This window comes from Dicentrarchus labrax, unplaced genomic scaffold, assembly GCF_905237075.1.
Source record: "Dicentrarchus labrax unplaced genomic scaffold, dlabrax2021, whole genome shotgun sequence".
In the NCBI taxonomy this organism is placed as follows: domain Eukaryota; kingdom Metazoa; phylum Chordata; class Actinopteri; family Moronidae; genus Dicentrarchus; species Dicentrarchus labrax.
In genome coordinates this window covers 3,141,730-3,159,478 of record NW_026136713.1, presented here as the reverse complement: position 1 = coordinate 3,159,478, position 17,749 = coordinate 3,141,730, and the positions used below count along the sequence as shown (strand labels likewise).

The following is a 17,749-nucleotide window of genomic DNA, read 5'->3' as shown; positions in this document are numbered from 1 at the left end:
TGACAGAAGAAAATCACAGTCCTGTGGTGTCTTCTAGACTGATGGCCAGAAGGATCATATCTGTACCACAAAGATTTAAAGTGGATTTTTTATTATTTTTTTTTTTTTAACCTTTGTAGGTCCAGCTTTGGATGTACAGAATGAGGTGCTTATACTAGCCATACAGGACACTCTTAGTTATATCAAAGGCAGCAAACCATGTGGGTGCAACCAGTGCCTGTTGTACTCATACTAACTGTGACTGAAGGTGGATAGAGGCTGTGTGATTTTGACCCCTGCCCCTCTACTGTCTGCCCTAGTGTTTAGACTCGTCAGTGGGGAAGAGGAAAAGAAGCTTGGCTGTTAGCTCTTCTCAGGACCCATCTTTCTCAGGATTAAACCAGGTGTGACCTTTACCACAACACCAGCTGCCTCACAACAGCAGTTGCCGCTTTGCAATCATACCTAACTACACTGGTTTAAAATTGAATCGGACCACCAGCACCCATCTTGCACTCATAATACCCAATGTATGTACTCCCCCACTCAGTGTGCACTTCATTACAGTGAAAAAGGAAGGCAACTTTCCATCAGCATTGGCTAGGGAGTAGCTATTGTCCCTATGTGTTGTAAGAAGGGGGCCCAGTCCACCTAATTGTGATGTTTGGCCTGAGAGTAGTGCGAAAATGTATCCAATTGGAATGCATTGTATCTTATGTAGTAATTCATATTATACCAATAGCAAACCTGATCTCTGAGCTAAAGCCCCATTGAACAAGCAATCATACTGATGAATACAAAAGCAGTATGCATCCAGTCTAAAAGGAAGGACATAAAAGCTATAAAAGCTAAAACGGTGAGAAGTTATTTGACAGAGATGGACAACTAATAATGTAATACTAATATTATACTTCTACATAAAACAATTATTCCTTTTTTAAAATGACAACTGAGTCTACCATGGGTGTCTTAAAGGCATACAGCTCACATGCTAATATCCAGTGGCACAGTATTTGTTTAGGGGTATAAATTAGAAAGCAATCTCACCTGTATCCTTGTGGGGGTGCTGAAATACAGTGTTTTTGCTGGAAAAATAAAATGAAATATAATCTTCGATTCAGAAAAGGCTTGGTCATTTAAAGCTATACAAGCAAGTAAAGTAAATCGTTCAATCATAGTATGCAAATTTCAACCAACTTCTTTATGTAAAATGTTTGTCCAGCTGGTGAATTCAGATGTAAATGATTTTTCTTTGTGAATCACAGCCAAGCTTCCACTTGGATGAAGTGTCAAGTTACTCACTAAAATACAAAGAGAAGCTTAGGTACTGTGAAAGTCTGAGTAAACTTTCCCTTTCCCTTGTAAAAAAACAAACAAAAAAACACTGCCTAATTTGTGGAATCTACTGCCAGCCCACCCAAACCAAGTCATCATTTTAACTGCTCACCTGCTTCATGTGAAAATGTTCAAAATTATTAAGGACCTTATTCTTTAAAAAAAATTAAATGGTTTGTCCGGCTCAGCTTAGCTTGAAGGGCAGTCTAATTTTACATGGGTGTCATAAGGCCGCATGACTCTCATTCATTTAGCATTAGCCCCACAAGACTTTCATTTGGTTGGTTAGCAGTAAGTGCTACAACACCCACTGCCTATGTTTTTAAAGTTTGGTGATTCTTCCACAATAAACCTAAACACAATATTTTCCTCCACAAGGACTGTTCTCAGGCCAATATAAATATCACAAGCTTAACCAGGAATTGGCGCCTCACATTGGCTGCTGCTGCTTGTGCTTCTGCTGTCCAAACATGGGTTCATTAGCTCCTTTTTTTTTTTTTTTGATCGAAGTGTATTTGTTTCGGTCTGTATTCTGGATTTTCTGTTTAAATTTGTTTTTATTTGAATTTTATTGGTGTGGTGCATATGAGTTGCTGATGTTGCAAATGGAAGCACCTGTTGGAAGGTGATATGTGACATTAAACACTAAATATATTTTAGCAAGCCTAAATTGGCTGACTGCAGATGTGCATTTAAAATGCAGGTAAACATTTCCCTGTAGCAGCTTGCATAAGAAGGATGACTTTATTAATTCCCAATAGAGAAATTCTCTAATGAGTCATTTAACAATTGTTATGTACTTCAGGTATACTAGGCATGTGGTTCAACTGAAATCTGTGTTGTAACCTATACGCACTTGTAGGTTTTCTTAATTCACCAGAATTTCAAGACACAATATGTGTAAGCTAAAAAAAATGGTATGGTCACATTTGGTCGTGTGTGTGTGAAGAAGGGATTTTCATATATATTGTGCAAAGTGGTAGTATAATGTCATGGTTTTTATGTAGTGGTAGTATAATGTCATGATTTTTATGGAGTAAATCTCAAACATTTTTTCAGTAATATTTCTCTAATAATTTAAAGTTTGTGGTTTTTGGGGGGTGTTCAACTTCAGTTTCACTTCTGGTTGTGTTTGACAATAATGTTAATAATTGTAAATCTGATTTATTCTTGAAGTTGGGCTTTATAGTTCTGTTTAATGTAGGACATATTTAGTAGATGTTCATTTGCACTGTTCATATTTGCAAACGACATGGCACATACTCCACTCCACTTATTAGGAAATTTGTAGTATAGATGCTAAAAAAATTAGCTCTTGCCTTACTCAGGTTGAAGATGATGAAAACGATCACTGAACATACATGTTTTAGAGACTTTATATTGACAAAGGCTATTTTTAATAGTCTGAACCGCATAAAATCTGGAAGGTGATATGTCACATTAATCTTAAGATTAGGAGAGTGTGTTATCTGGACTTCATTTACACCAGTAACACATTGCATTCTACAGTGGATGCTTTGGCAAACATTGACTATCTATGGGTTATGGGTCAACAGGGATCTTTACTATTGAGGAAGTACACAGGTGGATTAGCCGACACAAGACAAGATAAAGGCAGCCTGTCATTTTGTGCCTTGTTGGACTACTACTGGTCCCAGAACCCAGAAACCATATGATTGCTTGCTTGGCAAACATATAGCCGGGCTGTCTGGCTGTTGTTTAGATCAGTAGTTGGCGCGAAGGCATGGTGAGGTTGGGTGGGTTTAATTTGTCTTTTTGGTCTTGTTCCTGAAGTGTTCGGCATGATCACTGAGCATATCTCTATGATGTTTTAGATTTACAGAAGGCATCTGCCATTTTCATGCAACGAATCACACACTGCAGCACAGTTGCCCACATAAAACAATCCCGACCACATGACTTTCAATGTCGTCAGACCCCTGTACTGTTGTTATGGTTTTCACACTACACTGCAAAAGCGGGTTACACACTACAAGATCTGACTTTCAAACTATGTTTCATCAGTCATTGATCACCATTAATAACAAGTACATTATGATTAATTAGGAAAGTAGTTTAAAAACATGCACACAGTTTACAGCATACTGCCATTAGAAACAGTACAATGAGCTGATAATAAACCTGATCAGACAGCATCAGTAATCAGTACACACATTAAACCATTTATCAGACTAATAACTAACAGCAGTTTACATTAAACTAAAAGCTCCCTGTAACAAAACACCCTTTAAGAAATATTACATATTTACAATTCCCAATGTGTCTAGAAGCACCATAAAGACCATTATTTGTTGACAGCCGTCTTGTTAATTCAGCATCAATATAATCCATAAAGAAACTGTACTCTGTACAAACTTTCAGCCTTCGTTGTAGATGCATTTTTTCAGTGGGAATGAGAGGCGGACAGTTTCACCATCTGTTGTGTGTCAGTATCTGAGGAGGTGATTTTGACTGTTCATCAAAGTAACTACATGTCTGGTGCTGGAGAAAGTGGCTACTTGTGTCTACTCTCACTGGATGTAGCTCATTGCATGGCTCCCCCAGTCACCTCAGACACCAGATATTTAACTTTCTAGATGTTTTTCTGTCATCTGTAAGGCATCAGCAAGCTCTTGTCGAACCTGCGTTGTTTAACAGTTCACACAATGCGATCCTCCATATGGGAGTGCGTGCCTATTTGCCTCCGTTTGGGGACATTTGTCTGCAATCTCCCAAAATAGTGGAAAATCAGGACTAAAATTATGGAGTTAAGTGGCATAATTGTCATAGGGTCCAACACAAGAGCCAACTGGTGAACAGCATAGCTTTAGGAAAGCAGCCACTAAATACATCATAGGAAATCAAAACTGGGTAGTTTGACGTCGAGTGTGAAACAACAACCTCAGTCAATCAAACATTGGATCAGCACATTGCTAACTGTATTCCAGTGCTGACTTTCTATATGCAGAGATTATGTGTTTGAAAAAACAGTTTTTCATAGTCCTTGCACTTAGTTAAAGTGCATCTAAGTGTGGTCTCACAGCCCAGTGACAACAATGTGTTGGAATAATATCAATTGTACATTTTTTACAGTAATGTTTAAGAAGTTAAGACACTTTTTTTCTCTGTACTTGTTAATGCTGCCTCAATCTATGCAATAATGTTTTTGACATTCGTGTTTTACAGCAGGACTAATTTACCGTGAAAAATAATTTTCTTTAATTGTGCATCTTCATTTCTGATTTAACTTTTGGATTAATGTTTTGTGGTTTGTCAATGGAGAGATAACCGCCATGTGTTCTCTCCCTCTCTGTCAGTTGTTCCTTATTGACTTTGGTTTGGCGAAGAAGTATCGAGACAACCGAACACGACAGCATATCCCCTACAGAGAAGACAAGAACCTGACTGGCACAGCACGTTATGCCTCCATCAATGCACATCTGGGCATTGAACAGAGGTCTGTGCACATGTGTAATATTTGATTCTCAAAGATGACTTACAGGAAAAAGATTTTCCCTTTTTTCTTTACTTTTAGGAGAAATGTCTCTACAAATCAAGTCAATAATTAAAATGTGTTTGAACTTTATTTGAAAATGTAGGAACTGTTCTGAGTGGAGCAGAGCAGTCCAAACAAAGACTTGTGTTGGCTTTCAGAGCAATATGTTGAAGTTATAGTTTATCCTGGTTGTACCAACACTGATGCAACCAGTTTTCCACAAATTGCTTGAGTTTTCTTGATAGTAAATGAAAAATCAAACATCATTTTTATGATTTTCTAATTGATGTCCCAATCATCTGCAGTCGCCGTGATGACATGGAGTCACTAGGCTACGTGCTGATGTACTTCAACAGAACCAGTCTGCCATGGCAGGGATTAAAGGTATGAAAATAACTGAGCCATTGAATGATCTTTTTTTTTTTTTTTATTTCTTTTGTTAATTTCTTAAATTATATTATTTTAAATACATTATGTGTTTTACACTATTTGGTCCGACTTAGTGCGTACGATTCTGTGGCATCTAGTCAAGTTGCAGATTGCAACCATTTGAATAAAGCTCAGCCTTCCAAGCATGTAGGACAAACTACGGTGGCCACCAAACCTGCGAAGAACATGAAAAGCTGTGTCTAGGTCCAGTGTTTGGTTTGTCCATTCTGGGCTATAGTGGAAACTTGACAGCTTAACATGGCTGCCTCCATAGAAGAGGACCTACTTCCCCTGGATAAAATTGGCTTATTCTATGATAAAGGAAACACAATGATCCCAGCTGGAGTTTGGGCGACGTTTATAAAATATACTGCTGGAGAAAACCTACAGAAAGTGTGTGTATTAGACACAGAGTACAATAGTACTGAAGGGAAAAGCAAGGTGAGCAGATTAAAGTGGTTTGTGAGTTAAGTAAGTGATGTTTTCAATGAATAATGCCACACTGTGTGGATACTGAATCTCTATTTGCACAGACATGGCATGGACATAAATATGCGGTTGTATGTAAACGAGCACTAGTGTTAATGCCAGCTACTAAAACAGCACGCGTCGTGCCAACTGTATTTATGTTGCAAAAGCTAATGTTGACCATGTCACAGAGGATTTGAAAATATATCTCAGTGGTAGTTAATAGAATTGTTACTGTTTTTGTTTATTTTTGTTAGGCTGCCACAAAGAAGCAGAAGTACGAGAAGATCTCAGAGAAGAAGATGTCCACCCCTGTTGAGGTCCTCTGTAAGGTAAGAACATGTTAAACAGGGACAGTGGTGAACGTTATCTTAACTTCACATGCACACAACTCAACTGTATGAATGCACGTTCCCAGGGTTTCCCAGCAGAGTTTGCCATGTATCTGAACTACTGCCGTGGCTTGCGCTTTGAGGAGGCTCCAGACTACATGTACCTGCGCCAACTGTTCCGCATCCTCTTCAGGTAAACACATATACACATACTTGAGGCAAAAGGCAATTCTGTCTTTTTTGTAAAATTAACCTAAGTGTAAGGAAAAGTATGCAAAGTTCTTTTTGTTCACCGCTCTATCTGTATGGAGCCAGGACGGTGACAAAACCAGTACTGAAAAAAGAAACATTTGCATTGAAACATTTGTATTGAAAAGTTGTATTGGCATTGAAACAAGTATTGGCACTGAAAAAAGAAACTAATTAAAATAATTAAAATCTTATTTTATTTTATTTTATTGGGATTTTTTTGTATTTTTCAATGACAATCTTCAGATTTTTTTTTTTTTCACTGACAGATTTTTTTACAATGTCAGTTTTTTCTTCAGTGACACTGATTTTCAGTTTCAACTTTCTGTCACTGTTTTGGTGTTGAGAGGAGTAATTACTAAATCACCGCATGTGATTTAGTAATTACCCCACCACGTCTGTGTTTCCTGCGGCGCATTCGCACGGGATAAGCAAAGTCTGTGTTTTAACTTGAATTTACTGACGTTATCCCCCGGATATGATGTCAAGGCTCTGCGTAACCTATGCGTAACAGTCTGTTACTGATCTGACGTTACCTTTGCTGGTACCGTCGGGCCCTTGGAGCACTGTGCATTCCTCTGCTGCCGAGCGGCTCGAACATCTTTCTCACATCAGTGTCCGTCTGCTGTTTTCCCAGCATGCCCACAAACATCAAAATGCTGTCAAAACTTTCATTTATAATTGCCAACCCAGCCTCCATAATTCTCGACTGGGAAAAAGGCAGAAAAAAGACACGGAAAACACACAAATAATTTAAAAAAACAAAAACGACCCCAAATCACAGAGATGCCGATTCGCACGGGACTAATATTATCACATGACCTCTGTGTTTGGCGAAATATGGTAGGTAATTTGCGGTGGAATTTTTACTTTACAAATTACGGACATGGCAGATTTGCACGGGCACAGACGACCTCTGCAATTATTACAAATTACTAGAGGTCCCCAGGTAATACTAGTCCCGTGCGAATAGGGCTTTACTTGCTGTTTGGTAGTAATGCCACCATGCCAGAGGCTTCAGAGCGGACGGCGGGTTTGCCGATATGCAAATTATATGCAAACCACGCTCTACTTGCCCCTCCCCTCAGACACCTCCTCAACGCCAAAACAGGGACAGAAAGTTGAAACTGAAAATCAGTGACACTGAAGAAAAAACTGACATTGTAAAAAAATCTGTCACTGAAAAAAGAGTGACATGAAAAAATCTGAAGATTGTCATTAAAAAATACAAAAGAATCCCAATAAAATTTTTATTATTTTAATTAGTTTCTCTTTTCAGTGCCAATACTTGTTTCAATGCCAATACAACTGTTTTCAATACAAATGTTTCAATGCCAATGTTTCCTTTTTCAGTACTGGTTTTGTTTTCAATGCCAATTTTTTTTTTTTTGGATGCCAAATTTTAAAGTCATCGTCCTGGCTCCATATATCTGGAATTTAAATACATTGACAAAGCAAGCTACATTAAATGCAGAGTAATTTGTATTTACCCCCAAATAGGAATACTCTTCTCTCCTGTCTGATTTTGCCTTCCATCTCTTGCTTCTTTCCCTCTTCAGTTGTTTTCCTGCAGTCCTTGTCCCACTGTCCTTCCATAACACATAAAACAGCTGATGTTGAGAATATCGTGTAGATATTGTGTATTTCTGTGTCTTTTAGGACTCTGAACCACCAGTATGACTACACATTTGACTGGACCATGCTGAAACAAAAAGCAGCCCAGCAGGGGGCCTCCTCCGGGGGGCAGGGCCAGCAGGCACAAACCCCCACAGGCAAGCAAACTGACAAACCCAAGCCTAACATGAAAGGTTAGTAGCAAACAGCCAAGCGACGTTTTTTACAGACACCAATTGCTCATATATTCATTAAGTATTGTATTTAGGACTATTAAATATTGTTTTATTCCCTAACCCGCACCCCAGTGCCCCCCCTTTTTTTTTTTTTTTTTTTTTTTTAAAAGAGTAGAAACACAAAATTGGAAATCAAAAGCAAATAAAGCTTATTATTCCTGTTGGAATGATGAAGCCAGACAGCAATATAAAGTTTGAGGAGGCACCCTAAAAGAACAGAAAATCCAAAAGAAAAAAAGAATTTGACACAATTGGTCTGTCTTGCAGAAGCAAAGACGTCCTTGGGGAATTTGACTACTAACTTTGTTGCCATGCTATTCTGTTCCTTTGTTGGGGCTGGACAACGGGCTCTCTCTGTTGTGACTGCTTTAATGCCGACAAACTTGCTCTGATCACACGCCTATGTTTCTTCTGCAGTCTGTCTTAATTAACGTTCCCTCTCCTTATGGGACAATGTTGACAATATCTTCGTTACCTATCTCCTTACTTTTAACACCTGTTTTCCCTTGCTATTTGACGGTGACATTAATCCACACGTGGTGTCAAACAGATGGAGACTAGGTGTGGCTCATTATGAACAACCTGAGGAATTTTGGTCCCTCAGGACTGGAAGGGTATACACATGATGTCACCGTATGCAGATGTTCCCACGTCACAAGATCACATGTGTGTTCACATGGAAAACAAAAAGATGGAAAATGTTGCTAAAATGGCGAAGAGCTGTTGTGTAATTGACTCAGTCAGGTTTAGAAAGAATTCAAGCACAAGTTCTGACAGCTACCAGGAGAGAGGCAGCTTGAAGTGAGGCAGTGTAACGCTAACAAAGCATGTGGTTTTCTGAATCAAGTGCATTTGTACAAGCTTTTCCACAGACAAAAAATGTCCTTTTGAGGTCATGATTATATCAATTAATTGAATTGAAATACAACAGATATCTTAATTTCTGAGTGGGTGGGTGAGGAGTCAATTCATGTAAGAATTGTGATTCTTACCTTCAGATTCTGAATCAATTCAAGATTTTTGTATATTAATAATGTTAGGGTTAGGAAAATATGTCAACCAATATGTCAGTAACATGGCTAGAACACAGAAAACACAGAAGTTGGACAAAAATAACTACAGCCAACTACAATAACTTCAATGAACTATTTATACAATTTAAGATAAGCATTATTAAAATAAGCAGTGATTGGAGCCCAAGCAGATTGTCCGGTTTTAGAGGCCTTTAGATAGCATAATAATTTATAGTGGTCATCACTTTATACATTAGCTGTTTAGGTATATAAATCTACTTTCAGGAACATTTGATGTAGCTTATGACCTCCATTGAAAATGTGTTACACATAACTACATTTGTTGCTATTTTAATAAAAAAAAAGTACAAGCTTACATAATTGACTGTCTTTTCGTCCCTAGCTTTGCAAAGACACTATCTTATTTCTTGTTGCTGTTGTCAGTTGTGTCAGCTGCGTTGCTAACACCAAGGCAGCAGAAAAGCTGGTATAAGTATTCCAGAGGTCTGGTGTTAATCTTGGGACTATTACAGTTTTAGACTCTTCAATTTCATCCTCATGTAACCTTACATATAATACCAACAATAGTAATAATAATTTTGGTATCTATCTCTATCAGCACACATCCAAATATAGATAGTGGATTAGTTCATCGCTACTTTGTATCCCTACAGAGGGTAACTTGCACCTTGACTAGTACTGTTGCCTAAAGCAACACTATTAGGGATGTCCCAATCCAATCTCAGCAATCTGTATCTGTCAGACAATTGTTTTTACTCTTGAAGCTTTCATGCACTGTGCAGTCATCATTAGCTCTCACTGTTTCTTTCTTCCACTCTGCGTCTGCTTGGAGGAGAAAATGGTGCAAAATAGGCCCACCCTTAAGAGTTATTAATGAATGTAATCCGTGCAAAAGATGTAGAGACGACGGATATAAACACTCAGCAGAATGCAGACAGTTTAATCAGGTAACTCAGGTAAGGCCAGCACCAAACAATGGACCGAGAAACGCCCTCCAGACAGTGACAAGTCCAAAAAGATTAGAGGTTTGGTTATTTTATACTTTATAGTGTAAATAAATTAAAGAAACAGCTTCAATTTAGGCATTTTGTTTCTTAATGCAATGCAGAGCAATTTAATTGTCAATCCATATATTGGATTGATTTTAATAACTTTAATGTACTTGAAGTGTGCACTGGGCCTTGTATTATCTAAAAAAAAATACTATATTATAAATAAAAGTATTCGATTGGGACTCGCTATTCGCAGATACTAAATATTAAATGACTCGGATCGGGACATCCCTAAACACTATGAAGCTGGGGGTGCCAAATTGCAACAAATACCAAATCTTGCGGAGTGCAATACCATTGCCTTAGATATTGACAGCTGTACCCGTGTATTTATGATTGCATTACTCACTATCAAAAACTAGAGTCAACTACTTTGCTGACACACCCAAACAAGCCAGGGCAATAAGACATAGCAAAAGAGTTAACATTATTGACTACTACCAACAGCAAGAAGGCTCTGGTTTTGGCACCACCCCAGTACCACTCTTGTCAGCATTCCCCTGCCCCAGTCCTGTAGTCTTCCTTCTCCCGGTGGTCCAAAGCTTCTGTGCTCCATGTCTTTGACTTAGTGCCATAAAGCATGACACACTTGTCCCAACCCTGAGACCAGAGTTACATAGTGAAATAACAGGCTTACATGGCGCAGGTTCACCCTATTACAAGTTAGTATCAAAATGAATCTGTTATTTTAAGGAAGAAAGTTGCATAATGTAACTGTAATCAGAAATATTTTATTCATCCCTGGGGGGAAATTTGTTGTTACAAAGTTGCAGAGTTGGTCCAGATTGTCAACAGCTAAGTTAGTTAACGGCTTCAAGTGAGATTAAGACAATTAAAATGTCCTAAATCTGTGGTCTTTCAAATATGTTTCAAAGCTGCGGAGATTGATTGCATTTTCAAACCATTACTTGTTGCTTCTAAATAGCTTACTCACAGATGTTGTCAAAGAAAACGTCAATCATCTGTTGGTCCTGCCTGCTCTTGCCAATTGTACAATCTCATCATCTCTACTAGGGCGGCTGTGGCTCAGAGGCAGAGCGGGTCGTTCCTTAATCGGAAGGTTGTGGGTTCGATCCCCGGCTCCTGGTGCCACATGTCGAAGTATCCTTGAGCAAGATACTGAATTCCCGATGCCGTGCATCGGTGTGCATCGGTGTGTGATTGTGTATGGATGTTAGTTTCTGTTCGATGTAAAAGCGCTTTGAGTGGTCGGAAGACTAGAAAGGCGCTATACAAGTACAGTCCATTTACCATTTACAACACAACTAGTTTTCTTTCAGCATGATTGCAGGTAGCATCATGAGACAGGCAGGAGACATCTTGCCTAATAAGGAAACTTCTCCTGAGGCCAAAGGCTCATTATAAGATTTTTCCACGTCCCATTTCTCCATCTACCCAACACGTATTTACTGTTTGCAGGAATAGAACAGTATTTTTAGAGTTTTAAAAAAAAATATATGAAAACTCTAAAATGGCCTAAAACTGGTGGTCTTTCAAATATGTTTCGGAGGTGCCGAGCTGGGACCTGAGCTGCTAACCAGCAATCTTTTAGGCCTATAGTAACACTATTACGCCGCAACCTGAACTCATTTTATGGTTGACTAAAGTTACTTAAAAAACCCTTGTGGCAACCAGCACCACACTGAAAACTCAACTGACCTTATAGTCATCTGCTATATCACACATTAATTAATACGTGGAAACACCGCCCAGCCCTATTCATCCTCAAAGTGGAAAGAAAGTTGACAAACTCTTAGTTCAGTCATTCAGTTGAGAGGACAGCTCCACAGTGACACTACATTTTATGAAATGTCATGTATATAATGAAAACGCTAATGTTGACAGTAGGGGTGGGCGATATGGGCAAAAAATAATATCTCAATATTTTTGGGGATTTTGGCGATAACGATAATCAGTCGATATCCTTTAAAATGTGATTAGAATTATCTGAGCTGGACTTGTGTCCACCAAACGCGTTTACAGCGCTGAGAGAGCTCAATAACTCATTTTCCGAGCGTCCAGCGGTGTTAAAAGTTGAACAGATTTCAACTTGAAGCGCTCTGAGCGCTGCGCTAAAAAAAAAACCGTCTCCGCTGACATCTTTTTACCGCTGAAGGCGCTTAGCGCTCTGAACGCTGAAGCCCATAGGACCCTCGTCTCGGCTCTAAATCATCTGAAGTACCGGTAGCTTCAGGGACTGGAGGTGCTTGCATTTTCTCTCTTCCATCACAACGCGCTGCTAAACTGTTGCAAGGAGGATGCTAGCGAGAGGTCACGTGATCACGTCATGTGATCACGTAGGCCCACTAGTTGTGTGACTGAATCCTGCCATGCTGTAGAGAGCGCTGCTGCACCGTGTATTAATGGATGTGAGGAGTTTCCGCAGGCGTTTCATTGTTTTTGTCGAAGTAATTTAAATACTCGATAATGGAAATTTGCACATCGTCAAAACAACAATGACGATATTATCGCAAACGATATATATCGCCCACCTCTAGTTGACAGTGATAGAAATGTTGCCACAAAAAAGTAGTTTAATTGAATTGAAGATGTAGACAGAAAATATTTATATTTTTTGTATTGCTGAATGTTTTGTTTTTTTTAAGTCACTGCTGTTTTTCTGACTTTTAACAAATTAGAAAGTAACCACAATAGTAGACCTTTTTTTTTGTATTGATTTAATCAGTCTTGGAAGGAGTACTAAAAATCTGTACTCAAATACGTACTACTACAAAGGTGTACTGTTCCATTAGTGAAAAGTAAGTATACTTCTCAAAGAGTATTAGGTAATTTTTAACCATTCACGTTTAATGTCTATCAATGTCTGTTTATCAATAGCAGACATTCAATGGTAAGGGGAGATCTATGTTGAAAATGTTTGAAAGAATAGGCTACACTACCCCTTTGGTAGATTATTTTCTTATTCACTTTATTCATTACTTAACTAACTACTTAAATCTGCTCACCTTGCTTTTGCCTTCAGTACTTTTTTTCCACACACCTACCAGTATTTCTCACACACAAGCTTGCCCCTCTCTGCTTCTCTGTTTCTATAGCTCCCTATCTGTGTCTGTCGAGGTTCTTTACCAGTATGTTTTTCAATTGTCGAAACCAACATATTACTGAATGACAGTGGCACCATCTGGTGTGTTCACTGTTGTTCACTCTTGCTTTACCTGGTCCGTGTTTGTGTCAGAGAATGCATCTCTCTGCATCTTTGCAGTAGAGCATGTGTGATTATAACTAGACTGTACAGGAAGGGGTAGAGAAAGATCAGATTTACATGCACTTGGTTAGTATTTGGTAGCATTGCCTTTTAAATTGCTTAACTTGACTCAAACATCTCAGATAGCCTTCCACAAGCTTCTCACAATAAATTGCTGGAATTTTTCCCATTCCTCCTGACAGAACTGAGGTAACAAAGTCAGGTTTGTAGGCCTCCTTGCTCACACACACTTTTCAGTTCTTCCCATAAATGTTCTATTACAGTCATTCCCAAACTGTGGTCCGCGGACCACTAGTGGTCCGTGAGGGTACTGCAGGTGGTCTGTGGAAAAGCAAAATAAAATAAGAGTTTTTTTAACCTTCATTTTAATAAATGTGATTATAGCTTTCCCCTTGAACTAAGCCTACTAGGCTTATAGGCCCACTGGGCCTACTTTGAACTTATTCTCTTTCTCTGTCTCTCTCGCTCGCTCTCAGGCAGACAGACAGAGAATGTTCTTATTACTGTAACGTTTAAACATTTAAACATTTAATGATACTACATTGTTAAGGAAATAAGTTGTTCAAATGAACCTGATTATGCCATCGGGCGCTTAAGCCATATTTTCGCCTTTTTACGAGTATATTAATATTAATTTCATTCATTCATCACTATACAAACCAAGACGGCGGATTCCTAAGGAAACGCAAGCACCCACCCCATAAGTGTATCTAAATTAGATACATACAGTAACTCGAAGAGCTGTATACAGCGTTGTAAGGCTGCGTGTACAAAACCGCTTGGAGCTCCAGTGAAATTTTTATTTCACGACGAGAATTCTCAGTCTAACCGGAGTGATTGGGCGGAAATAGGGCACCCACCAGCCCAGCACCAAACTCCGAGCACCGTAAACAAAATCCGTTTTTTCAGGCAGTAAAAGCTCCCGTTAAGAACCAACCCAGATTTTGTTCAAATGAAAATGAAAAATGTAAGGTTCATTTATCAAATGTTATTTTGAAGTATTAAAAAACATTTTTGTTTTAGGATTTTCGAACGAAAGGGGCGGATATTTGTGTTTTTACGATACTGATGCAATGACCAGTTATAGTTTTAGTGCTAGTAGGCCTATTAAGAGGTGCGGACTAATTCAGGTAGGACTGTGTGTAGACATTTTATTATGTGTATTATGAGGTGGTCCGCGAAAATTCTTGATTACAAATAGTGGTCCACACTCACAAAAAGTTTGAAAACCCCTGTTCTATTAGATTGAGGTCAGCCCTTTGTTATGCCCATGCCAATACTTTGACTTTGTCCTTAAAGATCCACTGTGTAGGATTTACTGGCATCTAGCTGTGTAGTTGCAGGTTGCAACTCTGTCATCCTCCCCTTCCAAGTGCAAAAACGCAAACGCCCTATCTAGTGCTGTGTTAGGTTTGTCCTTTCTGAGCTACTGTAAAACACATGGCAGTTCAACATGGTAGGCTACCCGCTGCGTCTGTAGATATAAAAGGCTCATTCTAAGGTAACAAAACATAAATCCTTTACGGTTAAGATGAAGGTGTTCGCCTTGCAAGCCTACTCCTCTTTCCTCCAAATGGTCATTAAGGCCAACAGTTTTCAGAGGACATTAAGCCAAAAAGTAAAATCTCTAGCCTCCTGTGCGGGTTGCAAAATTATTTTTATTTTTTTATAGTGGTTTTGGAGCAATGATTCCTCCACATTAAGCATCCTTTCAGATAATGTCCATACAGTACTAGTTTTGCTGTGAATGAAAATTCTTAATTGCACTGAAGTATATTCATCTTTGAGACCGAATATGTCTCCCTTCTGAGTGGTACAAATGACGGCTGCGTTGGCCCATGGTGTTTTTACTTGTACTATTGTTTGTACATATGAACGTGGTACTTTCAGGTGTTTGGAAATTGCTCCCAAGGATGATCCAGACTTGTGGAGGTGCAATTGTATTTACTTATTTATTTTATGAATCCAATCCAACTTTATTTGTTAAGCACTTTAAAAACAACCGAAGTTGACCAAAGTGCTCTACAGGTGAATAAATAAGACATCATAAATGTAAACAGTGATGGTGATGATGAAGACCACTGTGAGGAATATAGACAGCGCTGGCAATAACACTGGAAAGTTCCCGTGGCAGATAACATGGAAGAAGTCCGACGGCAACGAGCTCGATGTCCGGGCTGCAGACACGCTCTTTCACACAGACGTGCCCGGCGTTACACCACCTGTTTAGGAGCACGGACAGTCCCCCTCCTTTCTTCATGCCGGTCGCGGTGGTGTCCCTGTCGGCTCGAACCGTCTGGAAGCCAGGAATGGTGACATGGGAGTCTGGTATCTGCTCGTGTAGCCACGTTTGTAGGGTTTAAACCCCCTCTTCTTCATCCTCCGTTTAACCCCCGCTCTGCAGCCTCGCTGTCTCCTCAGCTCCTCCGGTATGGAGGGTCTCTCTCCAGTCAGGATGCTAGGGAACCTCAGGGCGATCATCTGGTCGTGGGTGTAAACAAACAAAAATAAAAAGTGCTCAAAAACGCCAGTATTTAGGCGACGTGAACAAGGAGGAAGAAAGTAAGAAAGTAAGAAAACTTAAAAATAGCAAAAAACACAGGCTTAAAAACACACTGAAAACACACTAAAACTACAACAATGATAGGAGCTGCCATGACAGGCTGCCGTTGCCGCCAGCGCCATTCCATACATTAAATAAATAATATATTTTTAGAAGATCATTGTCCAAGCTGTTTAAGGGCACAGTCAATTTAGTGTATGTAAATGTCTGACCCACTGGAATTGTGATGTAAACTATTGTTTAAAAACGTACTTGTGTCATTCACAAAGAAGAGATCCTAACCAATTTGCAAAAACTATAGTTTAACATGACATATGTGGACTTTTTTTTATGTCTTCAACCTAAGTGTATGTAAACTTCTGACTTCAGTTGTATCTGGCTTTATCCAAAAAGAACTGTACTTCTCAGACACCTTTTTAAGGAAACTATTACTGTTGTTTAATGTGCCATTTTTTTCTTTCCTGTTCTTTACTGCTGATCTCTGTTTTCAGACACAAGATGCTGGTGTGGCTGTATTTCTGACACTGCTATCTGTGGGCTTCTGAACACTGGTAATGATGCTACCTGTATTTCTGTCTGTGTGTCATAGGTTTCTGAGTGGTCTCTGCCTAGAGCAGAGCTGCAGAAGCGTTGGTGACCAGGACCAACAAGTCTCTCTTCCTGGACAAGCGACATACAGAAAGTCTGTGTCTCTCCTTCCATAATAACTATCTATGTAATGGAAAATGTATAGATTTACACACTGTGCTGTGTTATCTATATATTCATATGTATATATAATAAAACTCTGCACTCCGAAAGAAAAGAATGAAAAAGCAGGTTTTTTGGATGTGGAGGCTGTAGCCCCGTGCCCCCACCCCAGACACAAATACCCCTCCCCCCATCCATCCCTGTCTCTGTCCTCCTTTCAATGTTGACTTTTTGTAAGGTTTCTTTGGAAACTGAAGTTAAGAAAATAGTCAGCTGACCCTCTGTTTTTCTCTCCCAGTGGAAACATCTCAAACCACCCCCACCCCCACTCCTTCATTATTTCACTCCCTCCTTTTACCAAGAAAATGTTGAAACATGTAAACCTGAAAACTGTTTTCCCTTTTTGTTTCTGAAATAATTGAATGATGCAACCCTGGATGTTATTTACTAAAAAATCAAAAATGTTTTTTCTTGTTTTCTTTTTGTTTTCCTATGGTGATTAGGAGTTTGCCTGTTGACAATATAAGCAGCTCATGGCAACAGTCAATGGTAGAATGATACTCTGGCTCTTTCCCTCTCTTATTAGAGCTCTGAATTCTTCTTATTATTAAATCTGTTGTAAAACCTATGGTCTTCTCCAAAAATACCAATAAAAACATGACACAACTCAGACCTCCAAGCACAAGTCATTATCAAGCAGCTGCACAATGTCTCGGATGAAAATGTGGCCCACCAGTCGTGTGTATGATTTGTCTGAACATGCCCAGCTGAGTCTTTTTTTTTTCCCCAGCTACTACAAATTGCATTATTAACAAATCAAGGATTTAGTGGCATCTAGCAGTGAAGTTGCAGATTGCAACCAACTGAATAGAGCACAACCTTCCCAGCGTGTAGGAGGAAAAAAAAACCTGCCGAAGCCACTGTAGAAACATGACGGACTGTGTAGAAGAGATCTGTTGATAAAAATAGCTCACTCTAAGGTAACAAAAAGATAGCTACTTTTATTTTCAGCTGATAATACACACAAGCCATACCTAAGAATTTTA

The 17,749-nt window shown here is 39.1% G+C and overlaps 1 protein-coding gene across 4 annotated transcripts in view; it reads left to right on the top strand.

Moving 5' to 3' along the window:
- csnk1a1 (casein kinase 1, alpha 1) overlaps positions 1 to 17,369 on the top strand; it is a 33,641-nt gene extending 16,272 nt beyond the window's left edge. The window contains exons 5-11 of one of the 4 annotated variants that reach the window (XM_051421261.1): positions 300 to 383; positions 4,632 to 4,771; positions 5,116 to 5,194; positions 5,965 to 6,039; positions 6,126 to 6,232; positions 7,948 to 8,060; positions 16,603 to 17,369. In XM_051421261.1, the coding sequence (XP_051277221.1) occupies positions 300 to 383; positions 4,632 to 4,771; positions 5,116 to 5,194; positions 5,965 to 6,039; positions 6,126 to 6,232; positions 7,948 to 8,060; positions 16,603 to 16,610 (606 nt within the window). In that variant the 3' untranslated portion in view covers positions 16,611 to 17,369. Of the gene's footprint in view, positions 1 to 299; positions 384 to 4,631; positions 4,772 to 5,115; positions 5,195 to 5,964; positions 6,040 to 6,125; positions 6,233 to 7,947; positions 8,102 to 16,602 lie in introns of those variants that run through there. The other 3 variants (XM_051421259.1, XM_051421262.1, XM_051421260.1) reach the window with 3 other exon arrangements.
- The last annotated feature ends 380 nt before the right edge of the window (positions 17,370 to 17,749 follow it).